The sequence below is a fragment of the Notolabrus celidotus genome, chromosome 23, assembly GCF_009762535.1.
Source record: "Notolabrus celidotus isolate fNotCel1 chromosome 23, fNotCel1.pri, whole genome shotgun sequence".
Classification (NCBI taxonomy): domain Eukaryota; kingdom Metazoa; phylum Chordata; class Actinopteri; order Labriformes; family Labridae; genus Notolabrus; species Notolabrus celidotus.
The window spans coordinates 9,373,118-9,392,202 of record NC_048294.1 but is presented as its reverse complement, the minus strand read 5'-3'; the positions used below and the strand labels follow the sequence as shown (position 1 = coordinate 9,392,202).

General features: G+C 39.5%; 1 protein-coding gene across 2 annotated transcripts in view; it reads right to left on the bottom strand.

Moving 5' to 3' along the window:
- Positions 1-2,357: 2,357 nt before the first annotated feature.
- Positions 2,358-19,085, bottom strand: part of stim2b (stromal interaction molecule 2b) — a 55,410-nt gene continuing 38,682 nt past the window's right edge. Inside the window, exons 3-12 of one of the 2 annotated variants that reach the window (XM_034676598.1) lie at positions 13,693-13,804; positions 11,298-11,409; positions 8,643-8,758; positions 8,356-8,533; positions 8,059-8,236; positions 7,814-7,975; positions 6,952-7,052; positions 6,624-6,862; positions 6,296-6,536; positions 2,358-5,227 (exon numbers count right to left, since the gene is read on the bottom strand). In XM_034676598.1, the coding sequence (XP_034532489.1) occupies positions 4,612-5,227; positions 6,296-6,536; positions 6,624-6,862; positions 6,952-7,052; positions 7,814-7,975; positions 8,059-8,236; positions 8,356-8,533; positions 8,643-8,758; positions 11,298-11,409; positions 13,693-13,804 (2,055 nt within the window). In that variant the 3' untranslated portion in view covers positions 2,358-4,611. The remainder of the gene's footprint in view (positions 5,228-6,295; positions 6,537-6,623; positions 6,863-6,951; positions 7,053-7,813; positions 7,976-8,058; positions 8,237-8,355; positions 8,534-8,642; positions 8,759-11,297; positions 11,410-13,692; positions 13,805-19,085) is intronic. The other variant, XM_034676599.1, reaches the window with a different exon arrangement.

Sequence of the window (19,085 nt, the reverse complement as noted above, 5' to 3'; positions counted from 1 at the left end):
GTTAGGGTTAGGATTAGGGTTAGGGTTAGGATTAGGGTTAGGGTTAGGGTTAGGATTAGGGTTAGGGTTAGGGTTAGGGTTAGGGTTAGGATTAGGGTTAGGGTTAGGGTTAGGAGGGTTAGGGTTAGGATTAGGGTTAGGGTCAGGGCAAGGGTTAGGGTTAAGGTTAGGGTTAGGATTAGGGTTAGGGTTAGGGCAAGGGTTAGGATTAGGGTTAGGATTAGGGTTAGGGTTAGGGTTTAGGGTTAGGGTTAGCGTTAGGGTTAGGATTAAGGTTAGGGTTAGGATTAGGGTTAGGGTTAGGGTTTAGGGTTAGGGTTAGCGTTAGGGTTAGGATTAGGGTTAGGGTTAGGGCAAGGGTTAGGATTAGGGTTAGGGTTAGGATTCGGGTTAGGATTAGGGTTAGGGTTAGGGTTAGGGTTAGGGTTAAACCTAAGATTTTACTCAAACACATTTTTGTTTGGATTTTCTATCACGTGGAACAAACATCATGTAGTTTCATATTTCGTTCAGCTATCAGGGAGGTATTTCATGTTTAAAGCACTTTTTGATTTGAATCAGCTGACTAAAGGTGTTGCGCACAGTGGAGATGCTCAGCTAAGGTTGAGTGACAGGTCCCCATGAGCGCCTTTTTTCTCCGCTGCCAGACTGATTATCACCCGGTTGTGTTTCCGGCTTACACATGACTACGTACACGTTTATTTTTCTCAATAAGAATGAGTAGACAGAAAACTGGAAACTGTGAGTCTAATTATGTCTATTTTATGTTTAAATACACTTTACTGTGTTGTAGACCGCTTTGTCTATTTTATGTTTATGTTATTCCTGAGAGAGAGTGCACTGGGTAATGCACGTTCCTGTTGCTGTCCATCAGCGTCGGTGCTGCACCATTCGTTAACCCATGCAGTAGAGTGCTGTGTGCTGTCTTCGGTGCAGCTGAAATATTTGAACTCGACAAGCAACCTGTTGCCTTTATGGGCTGTCTTGAATCAATAAGTGAGAATTTGTGTTTTTTATTGATAAGTAGGGGAGAAAATATATCAGCTATTTTACAGTTGTGAATTTGACCATTAAAAGGGCCCCTTGAGGATGCTCCGCCCCCTTTGCGCTGAGAGTCTAGCTCCGCCCCTGGTTGTAGTATATGGTAGCAATCTTTCTAGCATCGGACAACAATGAACAAATACACCAAAATTCGTCACACAAACAACATTTTTATGACCTCGGGGGGTTTTAAGCACAGTTTCACAACTTCAACAGCAGATTTATCTGTCTACTCGATCATTCTTCTCTATCTTTCTCTCCTCTAACAGAACGAGTTAAAAGTACACCCATGTTGAATGAACTTACCTGGGTTACAAACTTGGCTGGAAACATTCTCTATCGGTCACTTCGAGATTCTCCACAAAAGTAAAGTTTGTTAGCTTCTTCTTTGAAAAGTAATCACACTGTTAGGACTTGTTTTTGGGGCTTTTCACGACAAATGGAGCGTCTTGGCGTTGTGTACAGGTGGGAGACATGCGGAAGTGACGCTGCCTACACGTAGCAAGGTAGCAATGCAACACACCAAACCATTTGGGTACTTTGCGAGCCCGCCCCCGTGAATATTGAAACATCACTTATCTGTGGCCACGCCCCCACTCGAGTGAATACAATCTGCCAAAGTGATGAGAGGTTAAAGTAGGGGTAATAAAGCTGTTGCAAAGTTGGTTGTTTTTTTAAACCTCAACCAGTAAAAATTAAGTAAATAAATAAACAATATTTATCATGTTTAACCAGAAACTACAAAGAAGAAATACAGTTTTAAAATTAATGATTGAACTTAGTTTATCCATCCATCCATCCATCCATCCATCTTCTTCCGCTGATCCGGGTCCGGGTTGCGGGGGCACTTAGTTTACATGGTTAAAATAGATGCAAAAGGTATGTGATGTTTATAACACCTCTGGTCCCAAAAACAGGGTCAGTTTTGGTTTTTACTGTCTTTTAAATCAAAAACTACAAAATTATTTTATTTAATGTCATAATTATCAGAAAATGTAGGATATACCAAGTACCAAGGGGGGTGAACTTTTTCACAACGTGCCATTTTCATATTAAGATTATGAGTTTCCTATTATGAGAGGCATGACTTACTTGACCGACACTGTAGCTGTTGGCAAGGAGGCTCAAAGCCCGCCTCTTTACCTCACACTAGCTCGACAGAAGTTTGGTTAAGTTCAGCATTTCCAATATGGCTCCTGCCAATGATTGGCTTCAAAATAGCACTACAGACACAGATGGACGACGTCACGGATACTACCATGGGAAGAGGAAAATGGGGAAGTGTTACTACTTAAGCAAACAAACGCTGAAACATCTCCAATGCCTCCATTTTTTAATGAATTCTTCTACAGTAAACAAATATTCACACACAAAATGTTCTCAAAAAAGAAAACTATTGTCTCATAAACATTCGTCTCCTCATCGTCCTCCACTTGTCTTTCCTTCATCGTGTACTGAAACACTGAGGGTCCTTGTGTCACCTTGTACGGTGACCAGCAGAAGTCACAGTGTGAAGCAGCAGTCTGACATCAGAGTGCTCGGTGCGAACCCAAAGGTTAGATTGGGGGACGTATTGCATGGGTCGGCTTCGAGCTCGGTGTGTGTGTGTGTGTATGTGTGTGCGCGGGTGTGTGCAAGAGAAGGGGAGGAGGGGAGTTCCTTTTTTTTCCACATTTTTTTTCCACATATAATCGTCAGTGTTTGTGTTTTTCAGAGGCAGGAAACACGAATGGAAGAGGCCACATCGTCGGCGTAGAGAAGAAAGCTGTCAAAAAAAAAGATTCCTACAACTTTCTATGACCTTCTGGCATCAATATGGCACAAAAAGAATCATTCGCACGGACAATTCCACCAAGATTTGGTAGTGACACCAAATATTTCAGGGTGTTTAAGACAGAAAAGGAAATGGCATGTTGGCAGAGGTACAGGGGACATTACTGGTGTGAGTTAAATCTGCATATTCAATAAACCTTCTTCAGTAAATATCAGTTAATAGGAACCCCCACCAATATAAATCTGTTAAAAACATCTATTAGAACACAATAATGTGAAAACAAAGTATTTATATATATGTATATAAATATATTTATTGAGACATTCATGAGTAGCAGCAATAGAGACGCATTCTCATCTGCGTCTTCACTGCTGCTGCTCATGTTTCCCTCTCATCTCTAGATTTCTTTTTTCAGTATGTACTCCACAAGCAGCGGATCTTTCCCAAAATACCAGGAAAGCTGTAGTGCAACAAACATTTAGCAGGTTTTTATTGTTTCAAAGGAAGTAATTCAAGTAGTTTAGACTTCGTAAGATGCAGGGCGAAGGAATTCGGACATTTATGGAGGGAATATCTTAACGCTGCTTTTTTAAACTTTGTGGACGTTGTGTGTTTGAGGATACATTTTTGGACTGCACCTGAACTATGATGGAGTTAAAGAAGAGGTAAAAGAGATTTTGAGAAAATAATCCTAAAACTGTAAATTTCACCTATATATTAAAGTTTACTTTCTTCTTGTAATATTACAACTTTATTCTTAGAAATGTACAACTTTTTTTCTTGTACACTGAAAGTCTTTAGTAACAACTCTACCCATAAAGTTACAGTTTAATACGTGCCAGTTTACGACTTTTAGTGAATAAATTTAAATTTTTATTTTGCTAATATTACGACTTTTCTAGTAAATGTGCAACACTTTTTTGTAAATTTTCCGTACATTTTCACATTTATTCTGGTAAATCTAAAACTTAATTCTTGTCAAAAAAAATTTCTCTCTTTCTCGTGATTTTACAACTTTATACTTGTAAATTTAGCACTTTATTCTAGTAATTTTACAACGTTATTCCTGTAAATTTGTCTTTATTCATGTACATTTACAGTTTAATTCTTCTAAATGTTTGACAAAATTCTTGCTGCTTTTAATCTTAAATCTTGTGAATTTACAACTTCATTTTTTTCATTTAACAATGTAATTTTTGTATAATTTAACACTGTATTTTTTGGAATTTAATAACTTGAATCTTGTAAATGTACAACTTTGCAATTAATTTATTTAAATCTACAGCTGAATTCCTGTAATATTATGACTTTATTCTTTTAAATTTAACGACTTTATCCTTATGGTATCATGACTTCATTCCTAAAATTTCAACTTTAATGTCATTATAATCCAACATGACCAAAAAAATACCTTATTCTCAAAATCTCTTTTTTTCCTTCCTTACAGTAGCCCTAATCAAACAGCAGTGCCTTTCAATCAAACCAAAACAGACAGTGAGTTCTTTTTTTTTTAGCTATATGGAAGACAACTTCATGACCTTTGACCTTTCATTGACTTTTCCTTGACCTTTAGTAAACTAAATAAAAAGGCATTATTGAAAAATAAGGCTACCAGTCTGAGGTGTTTTTTAAAGGCACCCAGACTGAGCTACATTCCATCTTTGACAACAAAAAACGAGAAAATAAGAGAGAAATGACGTGTTTCAGCTTACAGTGATGTCCATGTTTAAGTATAAGGGCCAAAACAACTCTTTCATCTTATTTCTCTCTCTACAACTATCTCACTCTGAAAGTTTTTATTTCTTCTTCTTAAATAAGCTTTTGATTTTAGATGAGGAGCGCTTGATTTTCTCTCCATTGTCGCTGGAGTCCTGGGAGGAGGTGCTCTGGAGCTTGTAATCCCTTCCCACGCTCCGACCCTCCGAGTCCAGGGAGGTGAGGGACGGGAAGCGCCCCACGTTGGGGAGCATGCTGGCGGGCAGCTGGCCGAAGCTGTAAGACTTCTCCAGGATGCCGTTGTACACGCCTTTGCCCGTCGGAGAGGTGGCGCTCCCCTGCGAGAAGGTGGCGCTCTGGGACTCTGGGATTGTGCGCGTGAGGTCAGGTGAGCCTCTGTGTACAAATGGGTGGTGCTCCAAGGCCGGTGAAGGGGAGGTGGAGGGCGGGCCGGAGGGAGTGGTGGCTGGGGTGGGAGGCAGAGGAGGGGGTGTGGAGTCCCTGAGACTGCTGCTGCTGCTGCTGGTGTGGGAGGAGTTGGCTGGGGTGGAGGCGGGGAGCTCTGGGTTTTGGCTGAACAGCAGCATTTCCTCGCGGGAGATCTTGCGGTACGGGGGCTCCGTGTTGTGCAACTGCTTTCGGCTGATGGAGGAGCTGAGGGAGTCGGTGTCGGAGCTGCCGTCCTGAGCCGGATCCCTGAAACAGGAAGAGACAAACCACAGTCAAGACACAGAAACACTTACAAAACTCACTGAAGAGAGCTACATTTTCTAACATTTCTATCAGGCTTTTCTTAGATATAATAAATAATCCAACTAAGGGTTTTAAATATATAACAGAATTTCACCTCCTGATGCCTAATGTGAACAATTATATAGCAGAACACATGACAACGTCCTTCTTCAGGATGAGAGCTGTATTTAAGGCTTGAGCTTTGTGAAGTGAAAATTAACTGCTCGCCTAAAAACAAAATTACAAAAAAGATGAAGTGACTTTAACTCATTGCTTCAAGTTTAAATGTTTTTGCTTTATCTGATAGAATATATATATATATATATGTACTGTATATATATATATATATATATATATTTATAAAGATGTATACATACATATATGTGTTTGTGTGTAAATACTGTAGATGTGTATACATGTGTGTATATAAATATCTAAATATGTATATAAAAATACACATACATATATACCTATATAGCTCATATATATATAAACATACTGTAAATATATACTGTATAAATATACATTTGTGTATATAAATAAATGTGTCTATAAACAGTATGTATGTGTATATACATATAAAGTATGTGTATAAATGTATGTATATGTATATACACAGTATGTTTTTATATATTTGTGTTCATATATATACATATATACACACACACACATATATATTCCTGAATTTCCCCCTTCGGGGATAAATAAAGTACATTCTATTCTATTCTATTCTATATATTTACATTGTATAGATATTTTACATATACACTGTATATTGTCATACATAATATATTTTACTATAATTAGTCAAATATGTCTCATAATATTAAATAATTAATAGTAAAATAAGAAGGATAACAATAAATGATAAAATGTATACAATAATCTCCAGAGATGATAATTCTGTTATTTGATAATGTGTCTCCATTTGCAGGTGAATTCATGCGTCCCTCACGTACTAGATGTCACCCAACACCAGAAGGTACCACCCCAAGCTGAAAGCACCAGTGTGAATTTTTTTGGATAAAACACCTGTGAGTCCAAACTGTAAAACCATTCCGCGGCGTTCCGGCCACCGCTACATACCCCCTCCTATCTGAGCTGAACATGATATGTTCGTCGTCGGCCTCGGGGCGATAGGAGAGGGAAGAGCTGGCCATGGAGAGCAGGTCGGGGTCGGGGGACATCAGCGAGGACTGCGGGCTGAGCAGGCTCCGGCGAGAGCGGCACAGGCTGCTGTTGCGGGTCAGCGGGGGCCGGATTAACGTGGTCGCTGAGGAGGAACAAATAAAGTTGTGGGAGTTAATTTCCCTACAGTTTGAAATTAAAAGCATCCTCACTGTTCACTGACTACACTCACTTGTGAACTGGGGAATGATGGGAGGTGTGTCCTCGTCCAGGTCGTCCACGCCCCCCGCGATGGGGTACGGTGGCACTGACACCCGCGGCATGACCACCCAGCTGTGGTCTGAGTACAGGCTGGCGGTCAGACTCGTCAGCCCGGAGTTGTTGACCACGGGGAAGTTGCAGAGCTTCTCAATCTGCTGCCAGCGGTGCAGCCGCTCCCTCAGGCACGCCGTCACCTCTGAGAGGGCTTTTCTAACAAAACAAAGACACAACAATGAGAAGGGGGGGGGACTGTGTCTGGAACTGTAGGCTTAGATATCACCTAGGAAAAATATCCTTACTTTGCTTCTAGTATCTTGTGGTCCACTTCGTCCAGTGATGAACTGTGGGCTACGTGAAGAGTCCCAAACACGGAACTTCTTTTCTTTTTTATTTTCTCTGCCTGGGAATCAAAAACACACAGAACAGTGAAACACATGTAACACATTCTTTGATTTCAGTAGCTAGATATAATTAAGGTTGAACTTATTTCAAGTTACCACACTACTGCAACTACTCCTGTGACTACAGGCATGTCAAGCTTTGTTGTACAACCATGACTGTCCTCACTGATGATGTGCCCCCCCTGCAGCCCAGCACCAGTATGAATGTTGGTGGTTGTCCTCTTAAAACCACATGGAGTCAAAAACAGAACAACTTGGGATAGTTAATGTTCTACTAATAACTCTATGATGAAGACAGTTTTGCCTGATGATAAGGAATGAATAATCTGAATTAGTGATGATGTAGTCTGTGAGATCAGGCCTTTGAATTACACTGTTATTTGAAAAATGAATGTCGATGTGGATGCTTTGTGGAGATCTTGTTTTCCTTAATAAACAAAGTGAAACAAAAAAACAAAACAACTGTCTCCTTCAACTCTGACAGACAAGAAGTTAAGTGGATTTGATTTCGGCAACTCTAGATCAGGTATTTCATTTTTTTTTTTATATATGCCAAAATCACGAGTCTAAAATAATTGAACATAATTTAATCGTCTACAAAATAATTGAACTTAATCAAAGCTTAGTTGATTTTTTTTCAGATTTTAATCAAATATAATAAAATTGAAAACACACAAATAAAAACAGATCTTATTCAAGTGTAAAAAAAATTGTCGATACACTCCACTGATTGAATGAATGACTCAGGGGTTGTTTGTACCTCGTCTTTGGCGACGCACAGCTGAAACTCAGCGCTCTGTTTCTTGATGTTGTAGTACTGAACCTCCACCTCGTGTGTCAGCTGGAGCCACTTCTGCAGAGCTTCAGGCACCGACCGCTCCGTCAGCATCTCCTTCTCCGCTCTCTTCAGAGCCTTTCGAACCTACGAGAGAAAATGTTCTCTGTTTTTATAGCAGCAGTCGAACGAACACCATTCATATAAAGTAGCGTTGTTGCGAGTCTTACCTGTACGAGCTCTTCCTCTGCATATTTGAGGCGACTGAGCTCACATTCAGCGCCCTCTCGCAGCTCTCGGAGCCTGTGAGCTTCTGTTTTAGCCTCGTTGATCTCGTCCCTCATCTTCTCCTCCAGGTTCTGCTTCTCCACGGCGACTGTGCGGTTCTCTTCCTGAGCCTTTTCCAACCTGGGAGACAAGAGGGAAAGACAAGAACATGGTCCTTACATGGGGAAAGGTCTGAACATCCACACAGAAGGTGAAAAAAGTTGAAAGTGGAAAACCAAGCTTCATATAAGTGCTTGTACCGGCTCTGCAGGTCTAATAGGCTCTGCTCAGCATGTTGCAGGCTCTCCAGGTCCTTCATCATTTGTGAGACGTGCACCTTGCTGGACTTGTTCTGCACGTAGGCGAACCAGCAGCCTCCGACCCCGATCACAATGGAAACCATCAGCACAAAGTCTTTCATCCAGTTATGTTGTGGACCTGCAGAGTGACAGAGAACATAAAAAAAAGTTGCAATATTGGCAAATACTGTGATTTTACATTCACTTAAGTTTTCAGAGAGTGTGAGTAAAATATGTGTCATACTTACGGAGAGGAGGGCCGAAGAGCACTGCGTCTAGAGCCTTTAGATTTAGTTTTTGTTTATGCCGCTGGTCTAATATCTTTAGCTGCATCGACATAAACGACGGTTCATTTGCAGCTAATCTGAAAAATGAAGAAAAAGGGGAAAATTCAACTTTGAATTTCTGTACACCGTTCAATTTCCAGCCTAGAGTGAGATTTGTGCTGACAGGTTGGCATTCACATTTCTAATTCCCTTGCTTCTAAGTGTCTGTCAGGGATGCCAGAGTTTTATTCTAACTTTGCAATTCAATTTGATTCGCTTTTCCCTGTGTTGCCTTTAATGACCAGCAGAGGGCAGTGTTATAAGAGTAATGAAACCTACAGCTGCCTTTGTGCACTGTAACAAAGCCCTGTTTGAATGACCAGGAAATGTACACCCTTAGTTACGCCTTACTTGTAAATGTCACAGCGGAGTGATGGTGACTAAGTCTCTCCATTGCTGTGCCTGAGCAGCCAATCAGACGATGGCATTAAAAATTAATGGGGGTGAGTTTTTATCCATATTAATAATAATACATAATAAAGTTGACTTATATAGCACTTATTAAAACAGACAATAAGGAACAAATCAGGACAGGGTGACATATTGATGATATGCCCCCCTGTAGCTCGACATATTGAATATAGGAACAACTTAAAGCAACAGCTGAGGGAAAGAGTTAAAGAGGATCTACTAAAAATAATTAAATTCAGTAAAAAAAAAATGTAATAATAATAATAATAATAATAATAATAATAATAATACATTTGATTTAAAAGCACCCTTCTCAACACTCAAGGTCACTTAACAGAGGGATTAAAACAATAAATGAAATAACACAATAAAATCCATAAAAATCAACAAGCAAGGTGGGAATAAGTTCCAGAGTTGGGGAGCAGAGCGACTGAAAGCTATGCTCCCCATGGTGCTGAGACGGGTAGAGGGCACAGAGAGGTGGAGGGAGGAGGAAGCAAGAGGGGTTGGCAATGTGGAGGACATCAGACAGATACAGGGGAGGGGAAGTTGTGGATGGCCTTAAATGTACACAGGAGGATTTTGAAGGTGATTCTGAATTTGACCGGGAGCCAGTGAAGCTGCTGGACGATGGGTGTGATGTGGTGAAAGGACGGGGGGTTCTGGTGATGATGCAGGCTGCAGAATTCTGGACCAGTTGAAGCTTATGGAGGGATTTGTGAGGGACACCGAAGAAGAGTGAGAGAGAGGGGCGGAGACGATGGATGTTGCGTAGATGGAAATATGCAGACCGGGTTATGTTCTTGATATGAGAGTGGAAAGAAAGTGAGCTGTCGAGTATGACACCCAGACTCTTAACCTGAGGGGAGGGGGATACAGTTAAGCTGTCTATGGTGAGGGAGAAACTGTCGGCTTTGGATAAAGTGGATTTGGTACCAAATAAAATACACAATTAATAAAAAGTGAATAAATATAGCATCATTTCTTTTTAATTTGAGATGTTACACAACGTAAGACAGCAGAGCTAGACGGGTACAATTGTGTGTGTGTTATCTCTGGTGCTTCTGCAACACTGTAACATAATGTAAAATCACACACTGGGTTATCAATATCATGCTGTTGCAATATCAATATTAAGTACAGAGGCCTGATGATGGCAGTGTATGAAAATATAAGAAGGGTTAAAGACTATTATGATGTTCCTCCTCATGCACACACTTCAATCATCAGGCTTGGCACAGCTAAACTATAACATCTTAATTAGCTATTAGAATACATGATGAAGATTTTATGATGGCATGTTTTTTTCCAGTAAATATAAATTATGATCCGACATAAATGATAAAAATGACCGTCTTGAGAACACAGACATAAAATCAGAGAGCTCTTATTAGATTGAATGCTACATTTATCCTCCATCTCAAAGGGACCAGACAACATGGCAGCCTGTGGAAACTGTAACCCCCTCACCATGACGTCGCTTCATGAGTCATCGCCCATCAGACCTAAGGAGTAACATGAGACCCCTAAATAACCCCCTCAAACAGCCCCCGCCCCCTCTGTCTGATGATACAGTTTGCAGCGCGTCACACGCCACAAGTGGCATGACGTCTGAGCTTCTTCTGACAGTGACGGACGAGTTGGTTCACATTTTTTAATCGTTTTAAACCGTGATGTAAGAGGGAACGCCAGGGATATTTGTTGTCCTTTTAGTTGTCTTCAATTTTACATAAATCTTTGTCATCATGCAAAAAAAACTATTAAAAAAGCTCCCTAAAATATACAAAAAGAGAGGGATAAATCTGAGGCAGAGATCCACCTGTTTTAGCTGGATGTATTTTTCTCCCTGTGTTTCCTATACCAACCAGCAGAGGGCAGCATTTAACAAAGCAATGACATCTAAAGCTGCTTTTGTGCATTGCTACAGAGACCTTAATGTGTTATTGTTCTCATAAACGCACTTCCCTGCTCAGGCAAACAATAAACTCTTAATTAGCAGCGATGGTATTAATCTTATCTGCAATAAAGGTGCAGTACGTGGAAAAGTTATAATGAATAGCAGTCTTATAAAACATTTATAAGACAGAGGGAGAGAAGAGATACACACATCTTGTTTAGTGAGGAGAGTGAGGAGAGTGAGGCAGTGTTTAAGGTGACGGTACAAACCGAGGTAACGTGTTCCCCGTGAGCCGGAAGTCTCGGAAGTTCTTCTCGTACTGCGGCAGCTCCACCGACTCCTTCAGCCACCCCACCGCGTCCTCCACCGTCCAGTTGTGGACTGAGTGAAGAGGGAGAGAAAGAGAGGGAGAAAAAGAGAGAGAGAGAGAGAGAGAGAGAGAGAGAGAGAGAGAGAGAGAGAGAGAGAGAGAGAGGAGGTCATTACTTTAGCATAAAGACTTTAACTGTGGTTAAAAAATACTTATAAAAAAGTCCCTTAAAGCAGGGGTTCCCAACATGGGGGTCGGGACCCCTTTGGGGGTCGCAAGACACTGATCGGAAGGTCACCAGATAGCTTCCAAACAAAAATAAAAAATGTAGAATGATCTTAAAGTGTATATTTTAACCCATTAGTGTTCAAATATACACAATATATATGTCATCAATTTTCCTCTTGACCTTGTTGCTACATGACACCTGAAGAAATTGTGTTGCTTGTAACCTTTTGTAATTGACAAATAAATATGTAGGCTCTTGAATTGGCCTACTAGTTCTTTTATTGATCCTGTGAGCAACATTTAAGGACTATGATGTAGGACCATGGGGGTCTCTGGTCTCTGGCACGGTTATTTTGGGGGTCAGAGATGAGAAAGTTTAGGAACCTCTGCCTTAAAGCTCTTGCAAGGAGTTTCTAGATATAAAGTTACAACAAAGACTGAAATTTAAAATGATGGTGCAGCAAGCGAGACCATCAACTTTAAATCAAAGAGAGAAAGTGTTAGAACAAAAATGTATTAAAGATTTCAGAGCACTCCTTCCTTACGTGAAAAATGTCTCTTGTGATAGATATACCGTATGTTCATTTCTGTCTATTCAACATAAGGATGTTGGGGCTGATTTGATAACTTGCTGTCTGAAAAATAAAAAATTTTTTTTTTGGAAGGTTCTCCTTTTGATTTGTCGAATTTCGTGCCCCACAAATGGATACAGAAAAAAAAAGAAGTTCGATCGGCTAACAACACATAAAATGGTTACAGTTGTTTAATATTGCATATGGTCCCTTTATAAGTAAATACGTACATTTATATCTCTGAGCCTTGAATGTTCATAAGAGGAAGAATCACTCTTTTGTGTAACCAAAGATAAGATAAGATAAGATAGTCCTTTACTCATCCCACAACGAGGAAATTCAAGTGTCACAGTAGCAAAGTAGACAGTGCAAAAAATATATATAAAGCAAACGAGCCTATAAAGTAACAATTATTAAAAAGGCAAAAAAAAGTAAAAAAGTACAACATATATTTTTTTTAAAGTGACAAAGGAGATCAAAATTTCAATATGGCGTGGAGGAGAAGTGAACAATAGTACAAAAATGTACTCGGGCATGAGTTCTATACAACATGCATTAATTTAAGACGAGCATGTGAGCGCATGGACTTAAAGAGAAAAAAACCTGATTTAAAAATACATTGAAAAAAAGTATGTATAATAAAAATGTCATATAATGTGAGGTGGCAGGGATCCTGCGTGTACGTAAATAAATGACCCATGACCCTTTAACACGAAAACCGAAAGCTAGGGTGTTTGTTTTCTGCGAGGTGAGTATTAATTTCAAACGCTGAGGAAGCACAAGTGAACTGAGAAGCTCACATACTTCAACAGTTAACAACAAACACGGGCACATGCAGGCTGAGAATGACAGATTTGGGTGTGTGTTTGAAGATGTTGTTTTAAAGACTAAGAGGAGGAGGAGGAAGAGGACGAGGAGGAGGGGGGGGGGGTCACATTTAGTCTCCTTATGAAATTCAAATCAGGAAGGGAACAGGAGAAGGGAACAGCTGTTTGAAGATGTTTAATTGCAATAAAATGATCAGGTTAAAAAAATCTGGATGGGGAAGTTATTCTGACTTGCCCTTCAACTGCTTAATAATTAACATAATTGCAGTACACAACGGTTAAATCCACCTCTTTGTGTCTTTTCACTTCTTCTTTTACATTCCTTTGTATACAATTTCACATTCTACAGAGAAAATAATCAATCACGCTTCATTTCAGGTACATTTCCTTCAGCCCCTCCCTCCCTTCAGCCCTTCAGAGGTCTTTGACTTTTCAGAAAATTGTAAAGTCACCTAGTTTCCCCGATAGAGATTCTCCCGCAGGCTTGTTAAACCAGTACATCAGCCTGTCAGAGGGAATTCTTCCACACCTGTGTGTCATGTGATTCTGTGTATTTACACAGGAAAGTGTGTCACTCAGGGTTTGTGCAGGGTAAACACAGCTAAACGTTGCATATTTATCTTGTATATTTGTTCATTTCCGCTTCCTTTCTCATGATCTTGTCATTTTGTTACTTGGAAACACTTTTCTGTGATTATTTGTTTCGAGTTTTATTGCTGTTGTTTACCTTCAGAGGTCTTCCAGCCCTTCCACAGCTCCTCCACAGTGATGTGCTGGTCTTCACGGTGCAGGTTGCTGTGTTTGTTGGTTTGCTGCTGCTTCATGTCCTCTATAATAAACTAGGAAACACAGACAGACAAGTCATTTAGTAGCATATCACAACAGACAGAAACATACTGTTTTAAAGGATTGAAATATTAAAGGAAGTGTTTCAGGACGAGATACAGAAAGCTGTGCGTGTGTCTGTGTATGTCCATGTGTGGTTTAAACAGAGAGAGCTGCTGTAGAGAGTTGGCTTTGCCTAAAAGTCTAGCTTTGGATCACACACGCAGGCAGGCAGACAGACACACACACACACACACACACACACACACACACACACACACACACACACACACACACACACACACACACACACACACACACACACACAACCACACACACACACAAATACACGCACACACACACACACTTTCTTTTCTCTCCTTTCTTCCTTTTAGGGACTTTGAAAAGAGAAAGAGACCCATGGCGGAGGCACCACTTCCACCTGTGTGTGCGTATGCGTGTGTGGGTTTTAAGTTTCCGGCAGTCCTCCTTTGGTAGCTCAGAATTAAATGCCCCGAAGAGAAAGCTTCAGTAAAAGGAACCCACCAAAGGATTGCCAGAAAACCAGCAGCATGAACAACAAAGACCATGGTTGACAACCAGACACCTCAAAGAATTCGTCTTGTAGCAATATGTGTGTGTGTGGCCTTGGCATAAAGTTAAAACGTAGTACTTTCAGAGTAATCATACACCTTACATGCAAATTAGCCTCTGATATTAATGATGCCCTGTCCAGCACTGTCACTTTGATGAGTGTTATCATTGGCTACATTATCTGTATGCAACACTATGTGTGTGAAAACAAAAGACTGCCATCCAGTTGGTGTTTTCCCGTTAAAAAAAAACGAATAACCAGTTGAATTTAAACTTCAGGCGTAGATTTAGCTAGCTGCCTAACTCAGCAGTGTGCTCAAAAATAATGTCATACAAACTTTGATACATGGAGAATATAATTTGAAACAAATACTGATGTGATTTACAATTTCACTTTCTGAAATACAGTTTCATACCCTGGCAGAATGTATGATTTCTTGGGTAGTTTCTGTTGTCATTATGATATAAAAAGAGTAAACACAGTTGTTTGACAATAAATGGCTTCACCAAACCACTAACCATGAGAGATTTTTTTTTCTTATCATTCATAATCTTTGAAAAATGGCCCAAAAAAATCACAAATTCTGCCAGGGTATGTAAACTTATGAGCACAACTGTACTACTGTATTAGCTAGCTTAACAGCCACCAGGCTAACACAATTAGCTAGCACTCAATAATGCTAACACTCAATATTTCCACATTAATCAAACTTAACTTTGATGGCTTTGTGTTCATCATTTTCAAATACTAAATACCATCGCTAGCATACTTAGCTAGCTAACAGACAACCAGGTTAGCACTATTAAAGCCTACTGTGTCTGGAGAGATACATTCTTAGTTAATGTTTAATAAGCTTGTTAATGCTGTAGTGTTTTTGAATACATTATTTTTACTCACTTTAGAAAAGGAAATATAATCTAGAACAATGTCTATGTGGTGTGCATATACCCTTTTCATGCCACTGCTCACAGCTAGCTAAACGGCTATCAGGCTAACCCTACAATGTTGTAACTGGATAGCTAAGTTTTAAAATTTGTTCCAATATAGAAAAGACTATCTTCTACTTAGTCAGTATATTGCAAAAAACAACTTGTTGACATTCAACTTTTTTTATTTTAGTAGCAGTCGGTAACTTTCTTGCTAAAGAGGGGAGCTTCAGCCAGAATTAGTTCAGTGTTAACACCAGAAACAAGGAAACAGCAACAACCTCCCGAGTAAAACTAGAACTTACCTTTCTTTTTAATTTCTTTTGACATAGGATTAAACAAAAAAAGATCAAATTAGTGACTTTTAAAAAAAGGTTTTAAGCTATGCAAGCTGCTATATCTTGCTTCTAGTCTTTTTGAGGAGATCAGCTAACACAACTGATCCTTAAATAACCTGAGCATGCCTCTCTTCTGGAGCCTATTTTATTCCCTTTATATATTACTGTGCACCAGATACAGTAGCAAAATCATCAGATCCTGTCTCTTGCTAAGAGAAGCATACCACAATCCTCTATAATGAAAAGCATAAGAAAAATAAGACTACACTGAACTAAAACTCTTGAGTAGAAAATACTAAACATTCACTCCATTTTGAATAACAATAGTAACAGATCATTGTATTTCACATGTGACAAAGAAAAGAAACGCCCGATCAGATTCCAACACAGCTTGAAGTCGTCATGTGCCTGCACTAATGGGGTTATTCCTCACGCTTGACGGCTCTTATCCCTTTGAAATAGCCCAAAAGCATTTAAAAGTGCATGTTGACTTATATAATTTATTATGACACATGTAGACATGACCATCACTGTCAAATCCATCACTACTGTCTCATGTTTATATGGTATGCATGGAGTATGAATGATTGCTGTGATATTGACATTGAATACATAATGTTAGCTTGGTGTTCAAAGGCTGTTTCAAGCTCCAAGTATTATGAACCAAAATTTCTCCTATTCTAATAACCACACACTGGACGGAGAGATATTTACAAGAGTGATGAAAAACTGCAACAAAAATTAGACATCTCTGAGACTAAAGGAACCGATGTGATTAAAGCATAATAATGGGCATCTACTAACTGTATGTTGTCTATGACTCATGCCAGGATTATACTGAAATACAAATGGAACACGCCCATGTTTAGACATGGATTAATACAAACCCGTCTGGCATTAGGATGTGCCAACTTGTGATGTAAAGTGCATTTAACAGAAGTCCAGTTAAACCTCTACGCACAAACATCCACACATTCAACCTGAATGTGGTTGATCATGGTGTGGTACTAATGCATGCACCACCCAGATCATGTGGTTCTTTCTTTGTAGTTGTAATGATGGGAAGCTTGTGTTGTCTGGATACAGTATGTTTGAATGTTAATGACAGATAATGAAAGAGCCATTAAACAGTAAACGCACTGCTGTTTACTGCCAGTCATTTCACATGGACACTTTACACCCATAAGGGAGCAGGGCCCAAAGTCAAAACACCCAAATGGGGTCATCCATCAAGAAAAAGTAGCATCACATACAGTACCTCTAGTGTGTATTATTTTACCAGGCTACCTGAGATAGGTTACCTAAGGACATGGTTCAAATGATCAACAAAGGGGGAAGTCAGTTAAGCTCAGTTGGTAGAGCAGGCACCCCATGTACAGAGGCTACAGTCCTCATTGTGCTGGAAGCAGGAGCGATTCATGGTCTTGACAAGATTTGGTGCATGTTACCTCATCACTCTTTCGTGACCTAACTTAGGGTTACCAGTATTTTAGATACTAAATCTCCTGTGAGGAGCTTTCAGTTTGTGTGGAATTTGGCGCCCCCTGTGGACAAGGCTATGCATGTTATGTGTTTGGTGAATTTGACCTGCAAATGTGTCCTTTTTTTAAACAAAAAAAAAGACAACTCATCCAACTTTCTTTAATAACTCAAATATCAAAGATCTATCATCTGGAATATTTTCCATGGAGAACAAAAAAAGGGTTCCTTTAGCCTGCCGTTAAAAATTGAATCCGATAATTTGCCCTCGGCAGCAATTTTTTTTTACTTTATTAAGTCATGAATAGGCTTCACTATTAATTTCAGTCTGTTTCATAACTAGCAAAAAACTCCTTACAGGAGCTTTAATACATTTATTTATCAATACAAAACTGGAAATGGCACATGAGAGCCCTGAGACAAGCAAATGTTCTGGTCAGACTTTTAGTGAGTTCGGATCTAGGTCCACTTCATATTTGCATACCAAAACTATCATCATATAAAGGACGATAAGTTAAGAAACCCAACAGATATTATAAATTCATGTTTTACAAGCTAAAATGGCAATTTCCCAAGCAGACTGTTACATCAACACAATCTAAAACAAATGTCAACCAGCTGGTAGCATTCAAAAAAAAAGAGTTGGAAACCCCCCGTCCGTTTGATATATCCTCTGAGAACGTTTAAAATGTTTGTGCCAGCTTCACTGAATAAGTAAAAAACTTGACCTGCTGTTGGCACTGGATGAAAAGCTTTGGTAGGAAGCATCACTAAGAACATTCAGAGGGATTCAACCTGTTGTCACAATGAATTTGTTTACAGGGTTTTTTTTCAACTTGCTTTTGAAAATAGTAATGGGCTGCCTATGGTACAAAAGCTATAAAAAAGATCATGCGGAAGTTGAAGGAAGAAGGAAGTTGAATTTATGGTTGAGAGCTCCAACAGCTATAGAGTTGTAGAATAACATTAAAATCACCTTATTTAAAACAACACAAACTTTGAAGTTGTTGCTTTAGTTCACTCACTCAACTCAAAGGTTTCTAAAAGAGTCTGAAAAGCTCTTTCAGCACAGAATACTCTGAGAAGTCTCAAAGCTTCGGCCAGGGTGTTTTTCTCCCTCACCTTCTTCTTACACAATGCAAATGCAAATGAGCTTCTTTCTCTGTGACGTAAAGCCAGGAGCCTTGTGAAGGAACCAACTGTCGGCTGAGTCACTGCAGAGACCACAATGTGTGTAATATTAGTCCAAACAAATGTCTCGCAAAGCCTTTAATGCTCCCTGTGCTTTATGAGGAGGACTGCTGACAGACCTTAAAGGACACTTAAAAGAGCACATCAACGGAGGAATACAAGCGTGATTAATTAACTGCTGGATTAAAGTCCACTCTAATTTCTAAAGATAATAAAGTAGGTGTCATTTTTTTGAAGATGTGTTAATTATTACTTGGCCTATAGTTTCTTTTATGAAATCCAACAGCAGATCGCTTCAACAGAGGTATTTATGTAAAATGTATTACATACAAATGCTTTCAGTTAAGTATTTGTTATGGAATATTATAACTATTAAATACTTGATTCTGATTGGTCAAAACCCCATAACAACAGTGATTAATTATCAACAGCAAAAGCAGCCCCAGCGACAACCTTATAACAGGTCATATCGAACCAATCCACAGACAGAAGGTTATTTCATTTCAGCCTGTTGACACTGTGGCAAAATGTTAGTTTCTGTCTCAGGCTGGTATTGAGAGTCAATAAATAATATGAGTTGCCGGGCACAGATATGGGAGATGCAACTGGACCCCAACCTTCTCCAGAAGGGAGAAGTAGAGCAAAATCCTCTTGTGCAATCCAGGCAATGGCAGTAAAGCTGGTGAGTTGCAGATCACTAGAATGTGACTTAAACTATAAGTAGTAGTGATAATAGCAACATATTAAAAGTTGTGATTTGCGCCTC